Genomic DNA, 26,265 nt, shown 5'->3' with positions numbered 1-26,265 from the left:
CAGTCTGAACGGGCAAACGACCAGAAAGTGTCCCACATGCGCAGTAGAGGGCGCAATAGCGTCAGCGTTCTCAGTGTTCTGCCAACCGCCATAAAAAAGAAGAAGTGCTCAGTGTTTGCGGAAGTAAACATGGAGGCTAACAGTGGAGCTTAGCTTACATATTTGAAGTTGTCCAACCGGAAGCATATTAACTACTTAATCCTGATCAGGGCTGTGCAGAGACCACTAAAGGGACAGGTGCTCAAAAAAAAAGAATAAAAAAGGGGCACATCTATAACCACATTATAGGACAGAATATTAACAAAGCTTTTACAAGCTTTCAGAGTTTAATAAATAATGATAAATTACAAAATTGTGAGATATACAATCAAAGCTAAGGAACATCTCTACATAGAGCATACAGCTGTGCATATGTAAGGTATTTTATTAGTAATTGGGGCCTGCCCATAGCAATGCATGGAGGCAGTGACTGACTTGCAAAGCAAGTCAGTCACTGCCTCCATGCATTGCATGGCAGGTATCTATTGTTCTACACCCAATAGAATGTCTCTATATTAATCTTTATTTTTCTTCTGTCACCGTTAATGCGGCTCATACCACTGCGTGCCCACCCACAAAAGTGGTATCAAATCATGCAGCTCGATGCTGAGAAGGGAGCTATTAGTTTTAGTGGGATTCTGAGATAAAATGATGACATAAATTGAGAAAAACTACAAAAATTTAGGCTGAGTGTCTCACAGAATCACTAACCTTTCTCTCTGAAACACACACACAGCACAGTGGAGGTCTGACTCCAAAACTCTTTTTAACTCCCCCTCACAGGCACAAATAGCGGCCTATTGATCTCAAAGTTGGTCATGACATAGATACATATGCCTGGTCCCTTATAATGTTTTCAAAATTTTCCTAGGGCTTATGGTTTTTTGTCAGGGTCCTGGAGACCGACGCTGGGTGTCTCACAAGTATAGAAACTCTGTCTCCAGCATCCTGTCTGACAGAGAGAGCCAGCCCAGGTGCAGATAATTAATTACCATAGCAACGGGTCCTAATGGCTCTCCATAATAGACAGAGGCAGTGAGTAGTCTCACAAGCAAGCAGTCAGGTCTCACAATGCATTGTGGGAACATATTTCCCACAATATGGGAAATATTGTGGGAAATAATATTTCCCACAATATTATTATATTGTGGGAAACATGACTATTCATGTTTCGCTTACATAAAATTATAACTTCTCTGAATTTTTGAGTGTAAATTAAAATCCTTAGTATGAAAATATTTTTTTTTCAGAAATAAACAATTACCAACTTTCTTCATGTTTTCTATTTTGGACCATGACTGAGAACCACATGAGAAGCTCATAGTCGTCGGTCTCGGACTGAATTATACTGACTTGGGATTTAGCCATTGTATTTTAGTGGTGAGTCATTTCGTTATGTATGTCAGACTTGCATGGATCTATTTCTCAGGGCAAATCTAAAACGCTGGGTCTAAAGTGATGGACACACTTTGGCAGGGTCCTTAAAAATTCTGCAGGAATTTTCCAGTTTTTTTCTTCAGGTCTATTTTGTTACAGGAAAGTATTGCAATATTTAGCAAGATATGTAAATCAGAGCTAAACCACCAGACATATTTTGTCTTTACAGAATTACACTATTAAAAATATAATAGTGGCACAACAAGGGCACAATGCAACCTTTTAGTGTACTGTAATCTATATAAACAGCTGCCTGTTTGCTACACTTGCAGTGGAGATGAAGATAGTCCATTCAGGAAAGCAGAGCTGCATCAAACTTTAATGTGGAACTGCAGAAAAAAAATACAAAAATAAAAAAATTAATTGTTAATGCATGTCACCATGAGAAAAGCCTACTGAGTTTTGCTTAAAAAAAACACATTAAAATTAAAATCACACTTTTTTGTCTCATGAAGTGAAAAAATTATTCGCAAAACAAACTTATTTGCACATGTCAGAAATCTTTTCTTGCTAATCTAAGTTTTTGTTTGTGATTCTCACATGACGATGTGGGCAGCACCCAAAATCACCAGGAAAGATTTCTGATGAATGCAAATAAAAGTTTGTGTTTGGCAAATACCTTTTTAAGTTCACAAGACAAAAATGAGTTATTTAATTTAAAAAAAAAAAGGTCTTTAAACAAATGTTTGTTTTTGAAAAAGAAATCATTACAATTCCAAAGATTTTGATTACGGTTTTATTTTACTTAACTGAGGTTAGTTTTTTTATTTTTTCATTGAATAATTGGGAATTTTTTTTTTTTACTCCATACTCTGTGTACCAGACCTGAAACTTACTTAAAGTCTGGATTGAGTTTTTTCCCCTTCATTAATGACACTCTTTTATTACATACATTATATCTATTATGGTAGTTCAGGGTGAGTTGTTTTTAATTCTAACACAGGACGCAGAATTTGTTGAGTATCAGTGATGTTCAGTTCGGATGAATGCTGCCTGGACGTTAGGTCACATTTGAATCGGATACGTATCAGAGATACGTATCCGTATGTGAATGTGAGATATGGGTCACATTTGAAAATAATCTGACCTGTGCTGTTCAGACTGTCATGAAAAGATCAGTTACAGGTCGCATTATGTAAAAAAAAAAAAAAAAAATCGGAATTGGGTCACTTTATTCTGCAGTGTGAACGCACCCTAAGTTTATTCCACTTGGTGTCGCTCTTGTTCTACATTTCATAGAAGTCTTTAGCCAGCTAGAAACTTATGGAGAACGTCTTGGCGCGTGACGTCATTAGTGCTTCTACTTGTCAAAACAGCACGGCGGATGACGAGCAGCCCGGTAGAAGTCGCCTTTCTTTGTGTTTGATCGTGGCATTTGTTAGAAAGTACCAGAATGGCGACTGCAGGGAAGGGCAACTGGTACCGGACTGGTCCATCATCCGCCGCACTATTGTTACAAGCGTAGTGTGCATGAAGTCAGTGTAGCTTAGCCTAGCACAGAATGTCAGCCATGATGAGGAACGGTGGGCCGGACTTCCTTCAGAGGTCTGCTCACCCTGTGGGCCGCACTAATGTTATACTTTCATACCACGGTGGGGGCCACAAGACATCGTCCTGTGGGCCGCAATTGGCCCTCAGGCGTGAGAATGAGACCTCTGATTTAAAACCATGTGTGGGATTTGTGAAACTTTTATCTGACTTATGAAACTTCAATAAAGGGCGATTTACCACTTTTTATGCATCTGGTCCACATGAGAACTGAACTTCTCTGAAATGTACATTATTCTGATCTTATATCCATTTATTGTTAGTTTTCTGTTTTCTCTCATTTTTTATCTTCAGTGTAGGAAGATTTTAGTAATTCCCATTTACTTTAGTAAATGAAGCCAGTATGACAGAACCAAACAAGGACACTATGCACAAAATGCTTTTTGGGCTTCATCTTCAGACTCAGAGTTTTGATAGTCCTGTTGGCCAACTTGGTGCAAACAGCTGTGAATTTTTTTTTTTTTTTCATGCATGAGGTATATCATCAGTTTCTTTCTTGAAATGGGTTATGTAGAGACAGGAGCTTCAAAAATGAAAGCTTATTTTTCAGACACTGCAGAGGCTCAATCAGAGAAACAAACAACCAAGAAATTAACAGAAAATAACAGAAAAAACTGCTGAGACAACCAATTTAAAACAAAACATCTCACAGTTCAATTTCCTGTTTAGAATAAAACTTCCTGTTAGTTAAAAAAAATACATTTCAATAAATTCTAAATATAATTAAGGCGCTTTCGCACTGCACGGAACGGTACGGAACAGTTCCGAGCGTGTTAGCATTACAACTTGCGACCGGTTCCACCCGGCCCCATGGAAACCACAAGAGCTGTGGTTCCAATCGTGCCGGCCAAGCGGTTCTGCTTAGAACCAGCAGCTGATTGGCCGCTGGTTGTTATGGAGTCAGACGTTGATTTTCCGTTGACAGCTGGCTCTCACTAAACTGTATTTTATTTTGTAAAGAGTGCTCTTTTTAATATTTTTATTACTAGTTTTAATTAGCAATGGATTCGTCTCAACTGAAGTGCAATCACCTGGTCTAATGAATGAGGTATTGTTTTTCCAACGCTTACTCGCTGATGAACGAGTACAGTCGTCCGCTACATCGAAACCATTGTTTAGTTTCAAAAATAATGACGTCCGGTACCGCTTCGATGGCGCCCTCAGTGTAATGCGAACACAACAGGGCTGGAACTGTTCCGTTCCGTACCGTTCCCTGCAGTGTGAAAACGCCTTTAGAAAAATTGCTGTTCCTAGTGAAACAGCCGTGAGAATGCATATTTGCAGAATCACTGCTGCAGAAATGCAAGAAAAGGCAGAAGAAAGCATATGAAGTAGAAAAAAGCAGAAGAAAGCTACTGTCATGCATGGTAGACATCTTTTGCCAATTTGTGAAATTTAGCTAAAGAATTGCAAAAATTAGCAGAATCAGAAATTAGTAAAAAAAAACAAAAAACCCTGAAGAATATACTAATAAAAATAGAAAAAAATTATACAAATTAGCAAAAGCAGAGATTAATATAAAACCTGAAATAGTTGAAAGAGGTGAAAAGTAAAAGATATAAATTAGAAGAAACAGAAATTAGTTTAAAAAAATCTGAACAAAGCATAAGTAGGAAAAAAGCACAAAAAATGCTACATCCATGTATAGTAGAAATTAGAAGGAGCAGAAAAACCTCAGAAAAACAAAAAGAAATGAAATTCTATCTATCTATCTATCTATCTATCTATCTATCTATCTATCTATCTATCTATCTATCTATCTATCTATCTATCTATCTATCTATCTATCTATCTATCTATCTATCTATCTATCTAGTAGACAAATAGAATATTTGTATAAAACCTTAAATATTTGGAAAAAGTACAATAGTAACATACAGCAAAATATATAGTATAGATTAGCAAAAGCTGAAATAAGTATAAATCCTATAATATTTGAAAAATCTGAAAAGGAAAACTTTGCAAAAAGCTTAAATTAGAAGAGCAGAAATTAGTACAAACCTGAAAGAGTTGAAAATAAGTTATAGCAAAAAGCAAAAACTAGTACAAAAATCCGAATATTTTAATATATGAATTGGTAAAATTGATTAGTTTGCAAAAGATCTTTGTAGACAGTAAAACCAGTAAAGCAAAAGGCATACACAGAAAGGTAGATAAGCAGAATACTGACACAGACTGAAACAGAGCACAGCAGAGAAATACATTGAAGGAATAGGAGAAGGTGTGACATGTCTGTATTCCAGAAGAGTTTGACAGAAAACAGTAAGACCTGTAACAATGATAGCAGTAGTTTCTTAAAGTAGACATGTGTGGCTACATTTTAATGTGTAAATTATTCGTGTACAGTCAAATATGCAGGAACAGCATAATTTTGTTTGTCAAAAACCATGAAAAGTAAAAAAAAACAAAAAAACATCAGTTACTAGTGTGCACCAGGGGTCCCCAAACTACGGCCCGCGTGCCGGATCCGGCCCTCCTCCACATTTGGTCTGGCCCCCTGAACAATACCAAAGAGCATTCAGATTTTTTTTCATTTATTGTATTTTCCGGTTTATATGTGGATTTTTCTTCAACCACCAGGGGGCTCTTTAGCAGGAAGTGTGTCTTGTAAACTGTGGGGTGCATTGCTGCCATCTGTTGGACTTTTAGGGAACTGCTTGACTTTTATGTTATTTAATTAGTATGGTTGTTTGCTAGCGGTAGAGCAGATGAACACACGTGTCTGTTATGAACACCGCATTCCAGGTTGAATTCTTCGAAGCAATGCCTGTAAGTAGCAGCTTATGCTTCAAAATGAGCCTTTATGTTAACATATGAGAAATTAATATGTTAAAGTTATATTCCCTCAATGGAATATATACTAGTCAGTCCCAGTGACCGTTTCACTCATGGGTTTTGCCCATGTGCCTTCTGGGTATAAATCAATCGAGAAACGCCCCCCTCTGTCAACAATCTCCGGCCCCCCCACCAGAGAAGGGAAAAGTTACGTGGCCCTTACACTCTAGCAACTGACAACAGTTAGAGAATTCCACCATGTATTTCAATGGGGCAAAACATTTGCACAAAAGGGCAAATATTTCAAAAAATACAATAGTGAAATTTAGCAAAAGTCATAGCATAAATCTCCAGAAGAAGCAGAACGTTTTGATATATGAATTACCACAATTAGTTGAAGATAGCAGAGGTAGTTAACGACCGAAAAATGTGAGCAGGATCTTAATAAATGAGAATGCAGTAATGCATTCTCACTGATTAGTGGATTTTCAGTGAGAATGCATTCAAATGCATTCTCACTACTAGTGTTTCATTATTTCTTTATTATTATTATTATTATTATTATTATTATTATTATTATTATTATTCTGTCTTCCGTACGTTTTTCGTTCTTTAACTACTTCTGTCTTTCACTAATTGTACTAATTCATATATCAAAACATTCAGCTTCTTCCAGAGATTTATGCTATGACTTTTGGTAAACTTCACTATTGCACTTTTTGAAATAATTGCCCTTTTTTGCAAATTTCTGCCCCATTGAAATACATGGTGGAATTCACTAACTGACATCAGTTGCTTGAGTGTGCACTCTAGTAACTGTCGTTTTTGAACTTTTTCTGCTTTTTGACAAACAAAATGATGCTGTTCATACATATTTCACTGTAGAGAAATAATTTATGCATTAAAATGTAGCCATGTGTGTCTACTTTATGGAATTATTACTATTATTGCTACAGGTCTTTCTGTTTTCTGTCAAACTTCTCTGGAGTACAGTCATGTCACACTTTCTCTTATTCTTTCAATGTATTTTTCTCTTGTGCCCTGTTTTTTATCTCTTTCTATGCATTCTGCTTGTCTACTTTTCTGTATGCCTTCTACTTCTACTGGTTTTACTATCTTTTAAGGTCTTCTGCAATTTTAATCAATTTTAGCAATTCATATATCAAACTGTTCTGCCTCTTCTGCTCTTTTATGCTTTTAGTTTTTCCTGTTTCACTTCTTCAAATATTTCTGGCTTTGTAATAAATTCTGCTTCTGCTATTTTATGCTTTTTCCTATGTTGCCATAGCAACATAGGAAAAAGTTGAAACACTGTTCAAGTGTTTCAACTTTTTCTGGTTTTGTACTGATTTCCGCTTCTGCTAATTTATACTGTTTGCTACGTTTCACTGTTCAACTGTTTCAACTATTTCTATTTCTTCTCCTTTCTTCTACTTTTTATGCTTGTCTCCACTTTTTCTTGCATTTCTGCAGCAGTCATTCTGCAAATATGCATTCTCACGGCTGTTTCGCTAGGAACAGCTATTTTTCTAGTTCTAAATGAGTTTTACAATCTGTATGAACTAACTGGGTGATTCTTTTTTTGCAGCAACATTTCATGTCCTCATGTTTTGCTTACAATGATTTTTTTTGTAAAATGTACCACATATTTACAACAAAGTATTTTAATTATACATTTAGATCAGTTTGTAACAGAAAAAGTGTGACGATCGCAGGAGTGCCTAAATGTAAAAATATATTGTTTTCCAGAAAGCACAATCAAATAACCCTCTCTGGGTTCTTCACAAAACAAGTCAGGAAATAAATAATAACACTATTAATGAAATAAATAATAACTAAATAACCCCCTCTGGGTTCTTCAAAGAAAAAAATCCAGGAAGGATTATAGTCAGTATTTTCCGAATTATGAGCCACACTTGACTGTAAGCCACAACCCCAAAGTTTTTGTTTTGTTTTTTTAAACCAGTAAACATACACATATAAACCTGCCACTCCAGGTTTTCCACAGCGATGCAGCAGCAGCAGAGGGGGGTGGACACCCAAAATCTGAGTCATAATAGGTCAATTGAATATCACATTTATTAGGGTTGAAAAAGAAAAAGTTGCCCAGATTAGATTTAACAGAACTGATTACGGTAGTTTCCGGACGGTAACTGTAATAGTAAAAGTGCTGATCCTTCGTGTCTGCTACTAGCATGAGATAAATCAGTGGTCCCCAACCTTTTTTTTACCGCGGACCAGTCAAGACATGGAGATTTTTTTGCGCCCCGCGAGGTAGAGTGGAGGGGTGATGAACAGTCAGATAAGGCTTCTGCATGTTGGTGTTCCCACTAAATACTGAATATGCCCTATTTGGGTTGTCTTGGCTCTTTTATCGCAGCCTGTGGGGTTTTCCCTGACTGGGAACGAGAATACGACCTGTTGAATATGACAGGTAGCCAATCTTCTTCTTCTTCTTCTCAATCAAAAAGCGCGGTGACATAAGAACAGAGGGGAGTCCCAAACAGCTGACATATCGCGCAACTGAGAGTCCGGTGGATATCGAAGATGATATGTGGAAATGTTTATTATTAAATCTAAAGGTCATTATTATGTTTATTCAATTAAATGTTAACTATGAAAAAACACAGTCACCTCCAAATCATAACAGCAAATAGAGCGGCTGCTCCCGCTGTCTTTCATCCACCGCCTTTTCTTTTTGTTACGTCTTTTATCTCTTAAAATGAGTCCACAAACTGTCACTATTGCTTCTACATCGTCATCCGTGTTTGGTTATTCTAAATTCCTGCTATGTTGGGGGTTTTACTGGATTATCCTCTGGAATCAGGATGTTTGTGACTGGAATCGGTTCGTGTTGCTCCTGCCTTGGACACACGAACCTTTTGTACTTTTATCAGCTCTGTGGTCACAGAGGTTTGGAGAATCGGCCGACAATTCATAAATCTTTCCGTCTAAACCAGACTTAAGCCTCACAAGCTCTACTCATCTCCTCTCGACCACTGCCTAAACGCTCTCTGACTGTGGTCGCTATGGTAATGTTTATATATCCTTTGATAATAACAGATGCGCCACAAAAACGAACATTTTACTTTCGTGAAAATTTTAACTCACGATAAAGACTAACGGGAGCCCTGAGCTTGTTTCTCTGCAACAAGATGGTCCCATCTGAAAGTGATGACAGACAATGACAACCAAAGTGTTGCTTATATCCACAGCCTGCTTGGTCTCTAGTGGTGAAGCAGCTTTAAGCTTCATTGCCTCATTAGCAGCCGGTCGCCGCATGTTACTCACCTACCGGTCCGGGATAAATCCATTCTCCTGTCTCTTCTCTGGGCCTTTTCCCCTTTGTAAATAAACTTTCCAAAGGCATCTGATCTGTTTCTTACTCATTTTGCTGCTTGTGGGCTCAATGTTGACACGCAAGTAACCGAGACTTCCAATGATTCACTTACTGCTAAAGAGCCCCCTGGTGGTTGAAGAAAAATCCACATATAAATGGCTCATAATCCGGAAAATAAGGGAAATGGAAAAAAAATCTGAATGCTCTCTGGTATTGTTCAGGGGGCCGGACCAAATGTGGATTCGGGCCGGATCCGGCCCGCGGGCCGTAGTTTGGGGACCCCTGATTTAGATATTTGCCATTATAAATGAAGTGCCTTTTAAATATTATTTTGTTCTTTACACACCTTTTTGGTGACTGACATGCTCAATTTCATTGTGTCCACAGTGCAGTGTAACAGACTTCCTCATGAAGTTTAAACAATAAAATATGTATATTTTTTTATGTTTATCTTCAATAAATAGATTAACTGGACTGAACCTTATATTAATATGCAATTGATATCTATTATCTATTAAAACTATTTTTCTTTTTTGATATCTTTTTCATATTCTACATGTCCCAGTACTAACTTTCCACCATGTTAGGATGTTTCCTTTTTGCCTTCAAAAAGGCTAAAATTCCATAAAAAACATTTACTGGAAGTGACATCAATTGGTTTTAAAGTGAATTCAAGCAAGGAAAACAAGGTAAGCTTCAATTGTAACTCTGTCCTTACTTTTTTATTCTTAAATACATTAAATCTGTTTGAGTCAACCTTAAAGTTCCACCCTCTTATGAGAGATTGTGGAAAATGTTTATTCAGTAGAATAAAAAAAAAACCCATTATTTTAGATTTAGTCATTAAAGGTTTGTTATTCTGTTGAAGGTTAACTAGCTAAATGTTCACCACATAAAGAGCTACAGGTAGATTAGTTAGAAAAGGTCCACCCTGCTATGTTCCACCCTGTTTGGTTCACGTACCAAATAGGGTGGAAATTAGGGTGAAAAGTAATCATTTTAAGTCAAATAAAAAAAATTCAGATGATGGAATAGAGTTGCAGAGAGGTATTAACAGATGTCTTTGCCATTTGCCTATTTTTATTTCACTAGTTACCCCCGTTGACTCCTGTGAGGGGAACAATGAGTACCTATGATTAGAAAATCCACTACAGGGATATCACCTGTTTTTGCCAAATAGAGCAAGGGCAAATACTCTGCCTATACTTTGACTTGAAAGAGGCATCGGATGCTTCTTTGACTTGAAAGAAGCATCCATTGATGAAAATTGTCAAATTTTAGAATCAAAGATGTTGATTTTCCACCCTGTTATGTTCCATTCCAAACATGTTTTTATTAAATATTGTTACAGAAATATTAAGTACTGTGAATTTTTCTGTGCCATGTTGGGAAATGAAGACCAATAAATGCACATATTGGTATAAGTTTTTAAAATTACCAATATTTTCTATGCTGTCAGTAATAATGAGTAAAAAAAAGTTATTTTTACAATACAGACATAAATGATTCGTAACTACATGATCTGTTACAATTCCAAGAATAAAGCACATTATATAGTAAAAGGGACACGCTCTTTTTAGAAAGTAATTATTTTTCAAAATATACATGTATATTTATATATCACATTTGTGATTTATATGTGTATGTCGCTAACAGGGTGCGACACTTTCAGAGACAATGGTGAAGAAAAACACCTGCAATTATTAATTTATCCAATCCCAAGCTTGCTCATTATTCATTTCTTATTGTTAAACATGTCAGTGTTGTAACAAAATATTTAAAACTTAAAACATGAACACGTTTTTTTCTAAAGTCCTGAGGCCAAAATGTTGCCGCAAAGAAAAAAAAAAAAAAAAAAAAAAAAAAAATTAATTTATTTCCTATGCTGTTACTGGTTTTAAGTCTAAATATTTTACAACAGATTATTTGTCCTTCGATGTCTGAATTTTCAATTCAGAATCTGAAAAATCTTAGGAAATCTGACTTCAAAAGTTTTATTTTTTTTCAACACTGTTGGTTGGACTCTTATATCCAGAAATTAAGTCACAAATCTAAAACTTATAATGTTTGAATGTTCAAATGTTGAGATGCATGGACAGTAATTATCAAGGTCCACTGGATGATTTTGATATTATTACAAAGTCCAAGTTTTGAGTTTCAAAATAGATGGAATGCTCCAGAGAAAAGGAAGGGCCTTGAAAGCCAATGTTTTTGTTTCACTCACATCCAAACTTCAGCATTTTCTTTTCACAGTGCAAGACACTAAATTCCATTCCACTGTAATTAATGATTGTTTTTTTTTTTTTTTATTCTAAGCACTATACACGTTAGAGGCAAAAAAATTTACCCTAAGTATTTTGGGTAAATTTTAGTATTTTAGTAGGTAGGAATTCCCCTTCCACCCCCAGTCTTTCTGTCCCAAAAGAGGAAAATTACAAGATTACTCCTATGTGTGGGCGAAATCTGAAGGCCCTAACTGTGCACTTCCATGTTGACAGGTTGATTACAGTGAGGACGAGGTTAATGATTGGACATCTCAAAGATCCACCAAGAACATCACTGAGGTGAAAGAGCTGCAGCCTAACATGCTGTACAGATTCAGGGTGAGCAACCAATTTGGCTTGTTCTAGTCAGAGATGAAAAGATAGTGCTGACATTATTCTTTCATTGTTTATGGATTTCCAAATGTTTCCAGGTGGCTGCAGTGACCAGTCGAGGTGTTGGGAACTGGACTGAGATTAAATCCATCACTCCCCAGAAAGGTATGCTGATATTCTCTTGACAAGATCAGGTAAACTCAGTTCTTACAGTTGTGCAACACTGCCATCTACTGGCCCAGATGTTACAAACATTTCAGCAGGTATACTGGAGCTTTTGGTTTTATGAAATTTTACTGGATTCTGATTGGTGCACCATTCAACGACTGGATATCTAATCCAGATGTTTTAATAAAGTCAGATTAAAATGAAGTCAGTCTTTTCTCATTGAGTACTGCACAAATTCACTATCTTACAAACAGTGGCGCAAAAAGTGGGCAGCGCATGCGACCCATAGGGGCGCTGCACCAGAGGGTTGGTCAAAACCCTGTCTGGCACGCCGATAATGCCTTCGAATACACTTCACTGCGCCCTTACGCTCCTTCATATTTAAATGTAGTGAGTTTGTGTGTAGGGGGAAGGGGGGATAGAGCGAGCGTATGTTTTCTACGCTCCTTCCTTGGAGGGCTTGGGGGGGCGCGATTTATGTTTTCGCATCCACCTGAATAATATGTAGTTGCCCCCCTGCTTACAAATTAAGACGAGACGTGAAATGTGGGGCGTTATCCAGGCAAATTTAATTACTTTCTTTTGTTCCTGATTTTTAACAAAACAATGAGCACCATACATAGACATTCAAGTCATACTTGAGACAGTAATTTGGAGAATAAACACAAATTAATAAATGACAAAAGAAGAACCAAAAATAAAACAAGACACAAACAAAAACCCAACAATTATTTCCATAAGTACATGGATAAAAAGCAGATAACTAAAAAATAAATAAACAGAGGCAACAGAAAGAAAATAAAATATAAATTAAACAGAAAACAACTAAAACGGGGCACTTAAAGGACTCAACGTATCCTGTGCTACTAAAATTGTTATAAGACTTAGGTAAAGGGTGTATGCCATTACAACTGGGAAGCAAGGAGAGCACCACTCATAGGGTCACATCGAGTGGCAAAGACCTAACATGGTCCAGAAACGGTGACCAGATTCTTCAAAATGTGATTTCAGAGCCTTTGAGAGTTTGCCTAATTTTTTCCAGTTTCATGAACGAAAGGGCATCTTTTATCCAATGAGAATGAGAGGGTGGGAGCATGATGGAGTGGCAGAAGGGGTGACAGTAGGCGGGTACGGTCGGGTACTGCGTACCTCTAAAAGATTTAGCGGGGATACGCAGTACCTGCAAGAGAGGGGAGTGGCTGTCTGCTGTAAAAAGTCAGTGGGTTCACTGTGCAGCCGTGAGTGATTAGATTTTCAAGTACAATCTAAAACATGACTTAATCAGTTAAATAACTTTTTTCCCATTTCATATTGTTTCTGAACTGTTCGTGCTTTGTTAGAGCAGGGGTGCAATACGTAGATCGCGGAAGGTTTTGAGTCGATCTCGGCATTAGGTGACAAGCTGAAAGCCGCCAGCACGTCCTTCTCTGACTCCTTATCAAAACATTCGTAACTTTAAAGAACAACAACAAAAAATAAAAATAACATGTTAATACCCAACAAAAATAATAATCTCAGCAATTATTGTTTCTACAAGGTGTTGCGCAAATCTGTGTGTTTCGGTTCCATTACCAAAATAACTAGCAGAGCTTAAGTTTAAAATTAACTAATCAACCACCACTGTGTTCAGGGGAGCGCTTATTAATAATTGCAAAATAAATATAAAGCCTGAAAACCTAATATCGTAGCGGACTGAATGTTATGTTTTAAAGTAATCTCTGCTCAGCTTGCAGAGCGCAGGCGGTTGCCACGGCAACGGGTGTGCTTAAATGACAGAGAGAGAGAGAGTAAAACGGTGCGAGTGGTTTTGAGTTGATCACCTGTTCGGGTTGTTTTACCTTTGCTGTGGTGCATTACAGCCGCTGTAGTTTCTGAACGTTCAATAAACGACAAACTTGGACTAATTATCTCGTTCGTCTGTGAGTATATGTCATTCACAACAAACATCGAACACGGTAAATATGTTTCATTAAGTATTTAACAAACAAATGGCTTCTATCGCGATAATTATGTGAAATTAAATTGTCTAATATTTAAAAAAATAGTTTGGTGCTCTCTGGTATCTTGCTTTGAGCTCAGAGTCAGAGAGGCATCAATCTACTTTTTTGCCTCTTATTTAGTGGAAATATTGATGTTGATGAGATTTTCCCCAAAATGGTAACCTTTTTCAACCTTTGTAGCTCCACTGTTGAAAATGAGGCTCTAATATTCACAAATGACATTGAAATAAAATCCAGTCCAACATCTGGTTTGAGGTGATTCCTCTGGAACCTGTTGGAGGAAAAATATCCCAACTTCAAAAGATGTGCTTTTAACCTAACAGAGCTCTGTAGTTCCTCCTATCGGTATGAGAGTCAGGGTGAGGAGGTGCCATGTTAGGAAGACGAAGTAGAAGCTGCAGGATCTTCTGAACAAACAGGTCACGATGCTAGGCCTACTGACTATCCCTCTGTCTGGACACAGGATCAATATAACCAGTTTAAAAGCTAAAATGAATGGATATATGCCAGACATGGAAAACGGGGATGCACTCTATGCCATGATGTTCAGAATTTAGGTCTCATGGCATCTCAAGGTGTCATTGCAACCAGTGGGCTGAGGGAAACATGGCTCCATTTTATAGCAATTCAAGAGCTTCCCAGCTTTTATCGCTCGCAAAAAATTATGACAAACTTTTTGTCATAGTACCCTCAGGAACTTAAAACTACTTTCACCCCTGGGTGGCATTAACTGGTTTTTGGGGAGAACCCCAACTAAAGCAGTGAGTGGAGAAGGCTGTACTGTGGTCGAGGTAATTACAGAAAGTGAGTCAAAAACAGATTTCCAAAATTGAAATAGGGAGGAACAGGTTCAAAACATATGGCCGAGAGTGGCTGGGCCCAAACCACACTTCACACAGCTTGAATCCATGTCCGGAAAGTTTCGAGCCAGTTTGCTTTTGGACCAGTGTACTCTATGGATGACTTTACACTGAATAATTCTATTTCGGGCACAAATTGATGATGTGTGAATGCGTTCCAGAATAGATTGCCACATTTCATTATCAATCTCTGTGTTAAGATCATCAGACCATGTAGCTTGAAGATCGCCAAGCCCAGGAGTCAAATTTTACATTAAGAGGTTGTATATTTTTGACATTGTACCCTTTGGAGTGGGACTAATTTCTAGCAGTTGATCAACCATATTGGGGACAGGAATTATTGGAATTATTGATAACTGAGCAACATTTCAGACAAAAAACTGATATTGACCAAAATCGGAATCTGTAAGTTAGGCTCTTTAAAAGATCAGTAATCGGTGATTGGCCAGAAACTGCAATCGGCTCAGCTTCCTCACTGGAAGGAATGTTAGTGGGATTGAGGAAGTCTTCGAAGCCCACCGGCCCACAACATCCCGAGTCGAGGTCAACAGCACACCATCCTCACTATAAACAGTGTTGGTGCTGTAAAGGGGAATAATGAAAACACGGACACAATGTTATTGTTCTCGTCTCCAGTGTTATAATGATATTTCAAAACAGTTTCAGACATTACACTGTCACATGCTGGCACAGTAAAACAAATCTAGCACACACAGAACGCAGCTAGCCAGGAAGCTAAGGTGAGTATAGTAGCTCTTTAAAAAAAAACCCATAATTATTACAGCCACCACAATGTTCCCTGTTCATTCAACAAACATACTAAATAGCTTTAAAGTCACACCTTATATGTAAGTTGCTTTACCTGTAAAGGGGAATAATGAAAACACGGACACGATGTTATTGCTCTCCTCTCCAGTGTTGTAATGGAGGAGCAGAAGCGTCGCGTTCCCCTACATCCGATCAGACAAAACCAATCAAGACTCGAACGATTAACAAACTTTTAAAACTTAAAATCTAAAAAGGTCGAACTTTTCAAGAATTATAAACAAACATAACCGGAAATTAAACATTAAAGAAAATACATTTTAAACTTCATTAAACTTAGGCTACTTTTTACTGTATCGGCCTGTAGCACTGAACTTGAAAGACTAAAATAATCGATCGCAGATCACTAGATCTTGTTTGACTTTTAGTTATCTAAAATAGTTTTATAACCACTGCACACTCCCCTTCAACAGAAATGTCATCCTCGACATTCAATAATTAAAGGAGTAAGATGACAAACATAGTCCATAAAACCCAAATCTACTTAGTCCATACACAGGCACTTGGCCTAATCAAAGTCTTTAAGTGCCAATACTAAGTACTTAAAATGTGAGTCAGCCATACACTAACACAGGATCATATGTGGACTGGCTCTGGCCACATAGACTTTGCTTGAAGGGATCCATAATAGTGCACTGGGTCAAGCCAATTTATGGACCTTGGTGAAGGTCCCAAACTGTAACAAGATGGATAACCAAGTTCATCATAAGTGAATCGCTGTGGTAGTCGCCGTTCTCTTCTAGGCCTATCTTGTACTCGCTCATCTCCACTGTGGTTCTCACATGAAGGAGGTGACATGGATGGTAGTGGAGGGCTGTCTCCACAATTTTCTGGTTGTTCAGGCGCTCCAGTTTCCACTAGCAGGTCAGGCATCACTTGATCTTCCTCCAGGTTTAACACTGTCTCTTGTTCCTCTTCTGGCCTTGTTCCTCTCCTTGCTGCTGTGGGTTCAGGACCTGCCGACACATCAGTGTGCTCCTCAGCAGTGGGACCTGTATGTTGGTGTGGCTCAGGGGATGGATAGTAAAACCATTCATCCTCTGAGTCCTCATCACTGTTGTCTTTCTGTTGACTGTTATGTTCACTGTCACTTGTCTGTCTTGAACCTTTTTTCCGAGATCTGGCAACTTTTAGGGGAACTTCCAGAGGTAGGTGGTCACAGGGGAGTAAGAGGTTGTGGTGTAGTATCCTACTATCTCTCCCCTTTCCTTGTTGAGGGACCACCTCATATACACGAGCATTCTTATTTACTCGGCGTACAACCTTGTGGATGATGTCCTCCCAATGGCTGCAAAGTTTACCAGTCCTGCCTCTTGGGGTCAAGTTTCTAACCAGGACACGGTCTCCAGGTTCCAGTTCTGAGCTCTTTACTTTGCGATCATGGTTCCTTTTGCCTCTTTCAGCTGATTTCTTGCATTATTCCTTGATATGTCATAAGCTTGTTGTATCCCTTCTTGCCATTTTCACATGTACTCTCTGTGATCAAGTGTACCTGTTTCTGGTGTCAAGCGGAAGAGTACATCAATCGGCAATCTTGGAGTCCTTCCAAACTGAAGAAAGAAGGGAGAAAAGCCAATGACTTCACATTTTGTGCAATTGTATGCAAAAACCAATCAATCAATCAATCTGTTCAGTGACTCTTTCCAGTTGGACTTCTTTCTCTGTAAGGGTCCTCAGCACTTGTAGGAGTGTATGGTTGAGACGTTCAACTTGGCCGTTGCCTTCAGGATGGTGCAGTGTTGTCTGCGAGCCCAAATTTTCAAATTCACCACCTTGATCGTGATGAATACGTAGGGGGAATCCAAATTTGAATGCATAATCATTAAAAAGTTTATCAGCCACAGTCTTTGCTGACTTAGATGTTGTGGCATAAGCCTGGGCGAATCTTGAAAAATTATCAATTATGACCAGTATGTACTCATATCCGCCAGCTGACTTGTCAACATGCAGGAAATTGAGAGAAACCAACTCAAAAGGCTGAGTTGTAACAGCCTTTTGAGTTGGGTTAGCCTTTTGAGCCTTCTGAGGCTGTTACAACTTTTGAGTTGTAACAGTTGTCTCTCGGCTTGGTTTCTTTTGTTTTATATATGTGCAGCTTTGAGTCACATAGTGCTGAATGTCATGTATGGCCAGAAGAAACGATCTCTCACCAATGAAGTAGTTTGATCAACCCCTTGATGTCCCATGTCATCATGTAGTTCCTTCATAACGACTGCTTTGTGCTTTTCAGGCAAAACAAGTTGTGTCCATCTTACTGTCTTACTGTTCGACCAAAGTTTCATCCAAAGTTAGTTTTTCCCATTGATATAGTAGTCTTTTACTCTCTGTGCTGAATGATTTTATCTGTTTTCTGTCAGGTGTCTTATTTAACTGACGATATTCAATCACTGGGGCAATATTGTTATCTTCCCTCTGGGCTCGACAAATCTCTTCCAGCGAAAGAGGCGATTGGTGTGAAGTGCTGATTTCTTTGCACTGAGCAGAGAGTGCCATGGACCACACTGCATGGGAACGTGGGTACTCAACTGACTGTACAACTGCTTAAACTGAACAGGATGACATTTCCTCAGTACAGTCTTCCATCATGGTGTTAATATCCACTGGCAGCCTTGACAGACAGTTGGCATCAATGTTTTCTTTCCCTGGTCGGTATCGGATGGTAAGGTGAAAATCCGCTAATTCAGCAACCCGACACCCGGTTGCATTCAGCTTAGCTGTAGACAAGACATAAATGAGCGGATTGTTGTCTGTATAGACAGTGCATGACAAGCCGATCAAATAGTCTCTAAATTTGGTAACACTTTATTTGAAGGGGGGTGAATAAGACTGACATTACACTGTCATAAAAACCTGTCATGAACATGAATAAGCCTTCATGAATATTTATGACTGTTGTCATAAAGCATCATTTGGTAAATTATGACACTTTTAATACAAAGTTGACATGATTCAAAATGCCTTTGTTATGACAACTTGACATTAACCAAGAAATCATTACTGATGTAAAATTTTTATAAAAGTATTACTGATTGCACTTTAAAAATGAGGTAACTTTATGGTATTAAAGGTAAAGTTTAAACAGTAATGATTTCTTGGTTAATGTCAAGTTGTCATATCAAAGACATTTTGAATAATGTCAACTTTGTATTAAAAGTGTCATAATTTACCGAATGACGCTTTATGACAACAGTCATAAATATTCATGAAGACTTATTGATGTTCATGACAGGTGTTATGTCATGTTTATGACAGTGTCATGACAGTCTTATTCACCCCCCCTTCAAATAAAGAGTTACCCTAAATTTTTCACTGTTTTCAATGATCTCAGATATGTCTTTCAAAGTCACATGTGGCAGGTGTTCTGCTTTCCATTGTTCACTTACTACAGTCACTTGTGAGCCAGAGTCCCACAATGCTCTAATTTGTTGACCTTGGATATAGCAGTCAATCATATTTTTTTCCAACTAGTGGGGCAAATTTAACTTGCTTTTTCTTTTGTGGTGGGGCTCGGACGGTGCTACAGGAAGTTGTTGAGCATTGATTTTTATGTACAGCCCAGTGTTCATGTTGACATCCCTCAGAACAGTATAACACGCTTTTACAAGATGAACATTGTCTCAGGCTCATCTTTAACCCACTTGCATCACAGTGTGCACGGAGTTGGGGTACTGCTGATTCAGTGACATGCGGTGAGGTTCATTGCTGGTGAGGCACTGACTTATGACTTAGACACCATACATGTTATTGGATGTACGGAAATTTTGCGCAAGCATACAACGCTGGGGGGCAAAAAGACTAATCATTTACATGTCATCCATAGCCGCGTTAACTCAGTAAAACTTAGAAATGTAGGTATTGATTTCATGCGATGATCCACAGCAAAGTTATCTGTATTTGTTAAGCTACGCAGATTCGTTGCCATAGCAACTGACAACAATGCCGCTTCATGTTTTAGGATTTAACACCAAAAAACATTAAAGAATTTTGCACACAGAACAGAACATTCAGTCTGTTGTTGTAGTACGTTTTAGGCTTTATGTTTAATTAATAAATAATTGCTGTGGTAGATTAGCTACCGCTTCTACTTTACTGAATTATTTAGACATACAAACTGTAGCCCAAAAAAACGCACATTTCATTAAAAAAAACATCTTATTGCTGTCTTACCTTTATCTATCAATGAAATTCCATGCACCGCTAATTCTGCACAAAAATATCTGTTCATCCAAAGCCAAGTCTATCCTTTACTCCGTTTGAGAATCATCAAACTCTCGAAGCAAAACTTTCAGCTCCGGTGTTGGTCTTCCTTTAGTTATCTCCTGCTTCAAATGAAAATCCACTTTAGAAAACTGTTTAAGTGTAGAAATGTAGTCTTTCACGTTTATGTTGGAAGAGAGGAGAAAACAAATATATCGCTGTACTTTACTTATTTACTGTGTGGCCAGCTCCATGGCTATCTCACTGCGTCTTACTCTGCAGTTACAATATCTGGGATCATGAGCGCCCCCTGCCTCACCTCGAGTCTGTTCTCTGCCGTTTCTGATCGCTCCTCCGCACACAAAACATGATACACACACAATTGGTTACAAAAAACACTGCACATTATATATATAAGCGAAATTATGGAAAATCAGTCCATATATTAAATGTTTTTTAGCCATTTTATTGCTGGCGTACAGACAGGACGAACATGCTCCCATAGAATGGCAGCCAGTGCAGTTAGTGAGAGGTTGCGCAATCCTAGGTGAGGCTCAGCTCACTGCTGCCTCACCGGCTTCGCTTCTGAGCATTTGAATGGGAAAATGCGAAAATCCAGAGATTTTGAAGAAAAAATCGTCAGAATTGGTTAAGCTAAGTAAAAAATAGATACTTTATAGTACAAACCACAGGGTGAAAATAGCAATATAAATGGTTTTATTATTATATATTATTTTTCCATGATGACAGGTGAGGCTGTGCCTCACCTGCCTCCCTGCCCCACTGGGGTAACCCTTGCTCATTAAAAGCACTCCCTCTGAATTGGCCTGATCTCCTCATCCTGCAGCCAGCTGAGAAGTGTTCACTGCTGTTACAAGGGAAGCAGTGAATGCAGTCCTCCAAATTTTCCTGCTGGCAGGCGTAGCACCTCCTCCTGGGCTGTTGTGGAGAGGGGGCGTTGATTTCCATACCTCTGGTTGGGTGGAAGATGATCAAGTTGTCCTGAGGGTGGAGGTAAATAGTTGTGATGTGTTTGAAGGGGGTTGCAAGTAGCTGTATTGCACTGGAGGAGCTTGATGGTAACCATGATGTACTGCAGGCTTATGCGTTAGTGATGGGTTGTGGTAAGCTGGCACTGATTGAGCTGGTGTGCAATCTGGTCCTGGTACTGTCATGGTGGTATTCAATTTTCGAACCCACATGCAAGAACACAACTAGAAGAGTCAGACTAAATGAATAGTAATTTTATTGAATCCAGGGAAAGGGAATAAGGGGTGAGTACTGGATTGGATGACCGGGTCGTCTTACTGTCAACGAGAGAAACGGGGTTAGAGGAGGAAGGAGTGTATGTGCCAGGAGTTAATCGGATTGTTTCTTACTTGGATTGATGGTGAGTAAACATCGAGCAGAGCGCAGGGTAATTAAGCTTCGTTGGAGAGCGGACAGGTTTGTTAGCGGCGGAATGAGCGGATTTCGACTTTGGTCCAGTTGTTTTCCTTCTCCGGTTGGGTTCGGGCTCGGACCACTTGATCCAAAACGTTCTAAAGGGGAATCCACCGGAGACGGACCCACGATGAGGGGACAAGGCGAACACACGAGGGATGGCGTCTGACTGGTAATACCAGTAGTGTCGAGGGAGGACACAGGAGGTAGGTAATCCACAACAGCGAGGAACACAAACTCACTCAGATCCCGGGGCTGACTGATCACACGGAGGCAACAACAGGATCATCGGGCGAGGAAGACAACAAGGGGTTAGAAACGAGCAATTCACAGAGGGCCTTTCTCTAGAACAAATGTTACCGAGGTAAGCAAACACTCAGGCGATGAGAAGTCGTTCAGCCGCTGCTTATATCTACAATCCACGCCCTCCAAACAAGCTGCAGGTGTGTCCACGGGGTTGCCCCTACAGCTTCTCAGGGGCTCTGCATCTGGCGGCATCGAGTGGATCCCCAGAAGAGTGACAGTGCTCCAACAGAAATAAAACTCAAACCAAAAAACAAAGAAAAAGACTAACAAAACCAAAACAGGAAAAACACAGATCCTGACAGGTACTGGGTTTGGGTGCTGCCTCTGCAGATAAGAGGGCTGCTGCATAGACTCTTTAAGAGAAGACACTTCAGCTTTCAGATCTTTAAGCTGGGTCATGTTTGCTTCCATCTACTGCAGTTCTGAAAGAATATCTGTTTGACTCTTACTGTGACTCGACGGGCTTATTTTGTCCTCAGTGGGGGTGTAGTCAGACTGAGCAGAGTGGACAGTCACCGATCGCTGTGGTGCGTGCATTTTTTTCTTGTCCTGCCTCTCACTTTCAAAGGCACATGCAATATTTAGTTTTTCAAATAAAAGTTCATCAGAAACACTAGCTTGCTCTAGAGATGGCTGAAGGTCTCTTTTTATGTTATCATTCAACAAACCGGTCATAACTGTATGGAGAAACATGTTCTGCACCAGCACTGGATCATAACGGAAGCCTGACTCTGACTTTTGTGATGCAAACAAAATCTTCTGTTGTAGGTCTAGAGTGCGGATGAGAAAACTCTGAGGAGTCTCTTTAACGCTCTGTGCTTCTGATGACAGCTGTTTATATAATTCTGTTGCACTTTTTTCCTGATAATGGCAGCGCAGTATTCTTCTCAGGGTGGGGAGTGTAAGGTCATTTTTACCCTCTAGGTAGCTCCGCAACTGCATCGCCGGGATAATGGCCCTTATGACAGCATCAACAATCTCAGTCTCTGGAAAGCCTTTGAGGAGACCATGCTCAATTTGTCGTGCAAGACTGGAAAACGTGAGGCAATCTTTTTGTTCTGGGTCTCCAATTTGTCCAGATATTTTGAATTATTTGTGCCATACAGCAGGGGCTTGACGTAGAGCTAGAGCTGGAATTCTAAGGCTGGACATATCAGTCTGAACTTTATGTACATCCTCCTCGTGAGTATGTTTTTTTTGGGATGGTACATAAGACTGAGAAGGTCTGGTTTCTGTTGATGTACTGCCCAGTATCTTATCATATTCATTCTGCTGTTCGTGTCGTGCTACTTTAAGTTCCTTTACTGGGCTATCTGTAGCCTCAGCTTGGAGCTCAGTTATTTTGTCTTTAAAGCAGAGAAGCTCTGACATTCCCAAATCCTCCAACATCTGGAACTCTTCACTCTGTAGATGATTACTAATCATTAAGATGAGCGATGTTCTGTTCTTTCCTGTCACATGTTCAAATTTTGACCTGGCAATGGTGAGAAAATCACACAGTTCTTTTAGGCTTTCTGCAGGCAGTGTGCACAAAAGTCCTATTATCTCCATCTGTAATGCCTCTACCTCGGTTCACTCCATCTTCTTTTCCATAGCTGATCAGTGTTCTGTTGTAGCAGTAATTTGTTTGCTAAACCTTGGTTGGAGCACTCGTGGCACCTTAGGTTCACCTCAGATTGCTTTTGCCCTTGCAGTGTTGTGTTCAAGACCACCTAACCCGAGACCAAGACAAGACCAAGACCAGAGTGTATCGAGACCGAGACAAGACCAAGACTTTTAGGGTCCGAGACCAAGTCAAGACCAAGACCGAGGAAAGTCGAGACCGAGTCAAGACCAAGACCAGCGGCCGTGCTACATGACACAATAAAATGTAAAATATGATCGAAATTGCTTCTCAGAATAATCTGAAAGATCCATATTCCCATAAAAACACCTAGATATTAAATACTTAATACATTTTACCAATATTAAATATTCCATTTCTGTGTTACAATGTGTGATGGCCTCGTGCCATCCCTAAAAACATAACACCCTGGGAATTTGCCCATATTGCTCATATAAGAATCCACCACTGTCTGTACCATTAAACATAGCAATTGAGGCAATGCCCTGACGGTAAATAACGCTCAACTACGAACACTGACCAAGGAGCAACAAGCAAGAAGTAACCAAACAGAAGGCACTCATCGTAACTGTATTCACTCTCTATCCCAGTACATGAAGCCAGGTAGTCTGACACCATGGCAGACATTACAGCTGACACTTTGAACAAAAACAAAGGGCAATGTGCATGCTCTGCGTGCTCTTTTGTTCTTGTGTTTTAGTTATTTGTTAATTTAAATATCAACGTACATAATTAAATAATGATGCAGTGTACACAGAGCATTACTAGAACAAAGAACGGGTGTTCTGTCAGGTCAGATCGTCATACGCTTAACACGAACTCACGGTGTTCTGTCAGATCAGCATACGTTGTCAGATAGTCGTACGCTTAGCTCAGACATGCATACGCTGTCATTACCATATGATTTTATTTAATCAGCAACATAGAATCATGACGTAGATCATCATACACTTGGTTATTAACAGTTGTATGGCATCCAGCTGCAGCCAGACCTACTTTAAATACACTTTGAAACCACGACAACGCATGTATATCTATCTAGTTATCATATTATGTCATATTATAAACAATTTAATGACTTATTTTCGTCATAACTTGTACTGACAACTCCACTGACGGTCGGACTTCTTAAGGCGCATGCGCTGGCATGGTACTCACTGCATGTATGCTAGGAACATAGAATCATGACGTAGATCTGTTATTAACAGTTGTATGGCATCCTGACTTAGCGGTTAAGTGAGTTTTACACGGGCGTGTGTTGTAGTTGACTCCAGCTGCAGCCAGACCTGCTTTAAATACACTTTGCAACCATGACAACACATGTATATCTATATAGTTATCATTGAAAACAATTTAATGACTTATTTTCGTCATAACTTGCTGCATATGGTGAACTGACAACTCCTCTGACGGTCGGACTTCTTAATGCGCATGCGCAGGCATGGTACTCACTGCATGTTTGCTATTCTGACAGCATACGGTAATCTGATAGAACAACGGCTCTCAGTGAGTGACACTCCAGTCCCATCTAATAAATAAAGAGCCGTGGAGAAGAATCGACTGTTTCTGAATGTCACATCACTATATTGCAGACTTTTGGACATAGCGTTGTCCTATATATGTGACAAGTCAGTCAACATCTCCGCACAATAATTCAGCGCAGTGAGTGACTTTTTTTCATCACAAATTCTTATGTGTCTCTGTACAGCTAGCTTTGCTAACATCACGTTAACGGAGCTTACCTTCTTTGAGCTACTTTTCTAAGTGACGAAAATAGTTAGACGTTGTCCCCATCGTCTCTGAAAGCGAAGCGCTGCTGAGTTAGCTCTGGCCATCGGATTTCTTACTATTTATGCAGCGCTATTATATTACTGACAATTAGACAAACATTTTCTGCCGCTGAGAGAAAACCACTGCGCATGTCCTGGAGCGCCGCGTGCGAGTGAAAGGTGGGGAGGGGGAGAAACACGTAGTTGCTTGGATTTTAATTGGTGCGTTTTGCATCCACTGAAAACAAAGATGTTAACAAATAAACTGGACAGTATGCTGCACGTTTAGTGATATTTTCACAGTTGCGGTCTCGACTGGTCTTGAAATAAAATGCCGAATCCTCAGAGCCCGAGACCGAGACAAGACCGAGACCAAATGCGGTCGAGTCCGAGACGAGACCGAGACAATCAGAAAACGGTCTTATGACCGGACTCGAGACCAAGACCGATCTCGAGTACCACAACACTGTGCCCTTGGTAGTAGAAAGTCAGACTGCCGCACAGTTGTCCAGTAGATGTTGTCTACTGAAGTTGAAGTTATCTAAAAAGTTTTATAACCACTACACTTCCCCCTCCTGAGACGCCGATTGGTGTATCAGAATCCCCTCAAAGCCATGCCTAAGTTTTTTTCCATGGCCATTCCAAACTCTGCCGGAGTTTTTGTCTCAGCAACCACCCAAGCCGCATGCCATTTGGACTGCTGGCACCCATCAGCTGCTTCTGGAGTCCCACATTCCAAAAGGCCTGATAGGACTCTTTCTTCAGCCTGACAGCATCCCTCACCAAAGGTATCCATCAACAAGTTAGAGGGTTGCCACAGCGACAGGCACCGACAACCTTGCGGCCAAATCTCCGATAAGCCGCCTCAACATGGAGGCACGGAACATGGTCCTCTCAGACTCAATGTCCCCCACATACTCCAGAATGTATTCAAAGTTCTGCCGGAGATGGGAATTAAAGTCTCACAGGAGACTGCCAGACCTTCCCAGCAGACCCTCACAACATGTTTGGGCCTGCCAGGTCTGACCGGCATCCTTCCCCACCAGCGGAGCCAACTCACCACCAGATAGTGATCAGTGGACAGCTCTGCACCTCTCTTCACCTGAGTCTCCAACACATGTGGCCGCAGATCAGATGAAACAATGATCGACAAAGTCGATCATTGAACTGCAGCCTAGAGTGTCCTGGTGCCAAGTGCACAGTGCACATATGTCCAACAACATATGTGCACTGTTGTTGGACTTCTGTGCTCATCATGGATTGTCCATAATGAGCACAGAAGACTAACAGCAGAACCACTCGAGTTCTGGGGGGCCGTTCCTAACAACCACGCCTCT

At 39.7% G+C, this 26,265-nt stretch overlaps 1 protein-coding gene across 1 annotated transcript in view; it reads left to right on the top strand.

The window, feature by feature from the left end:
• The window catches only part of sorl1 (sortilin-related receptor, L(DLR class) A repeats containing), a 310,727-nt gene that overhangs the window by 216,943 nt on the left and 67,519 nt on the right, over positions 1-26,265 (top strand). Inside the window, exons 37-38 of the mRNA XM_088011422.1 lie at positions 11,638-11,742; positions 11,835-11,901. Coding sequence (XP_087867548.1) covers positions 11,638-11,742; positions 11,835-11,901 — 172 coding nt within the window. The remainder of the gene's footprint in view (positions 1-11,637; positions 11,743-11,834; positions 11,902-26,265) is intronic.

Source organism: Poecilia mexicana, unplaced genomic scaffold (genome assembly GCF_051168715.1).
Source record: "Poecilia mexicana isolate PSO_F unplaced genomic scaffold, ASM5116871v1 scaffold_13, whole genome shotgun sequence".
Taxonomy (NCBI): Eukaryota; Metazoa; Chordata; class Actinopteri; order Cyprinodontiformes; family Poeciliidae; genus Poecilia; species Poecilia mexicana.
The sequence above is the reverse complement of the archived record's forward strand: the minus strand, read 5'-3'. Positions and strand labels throughout refer to the sequence as shown.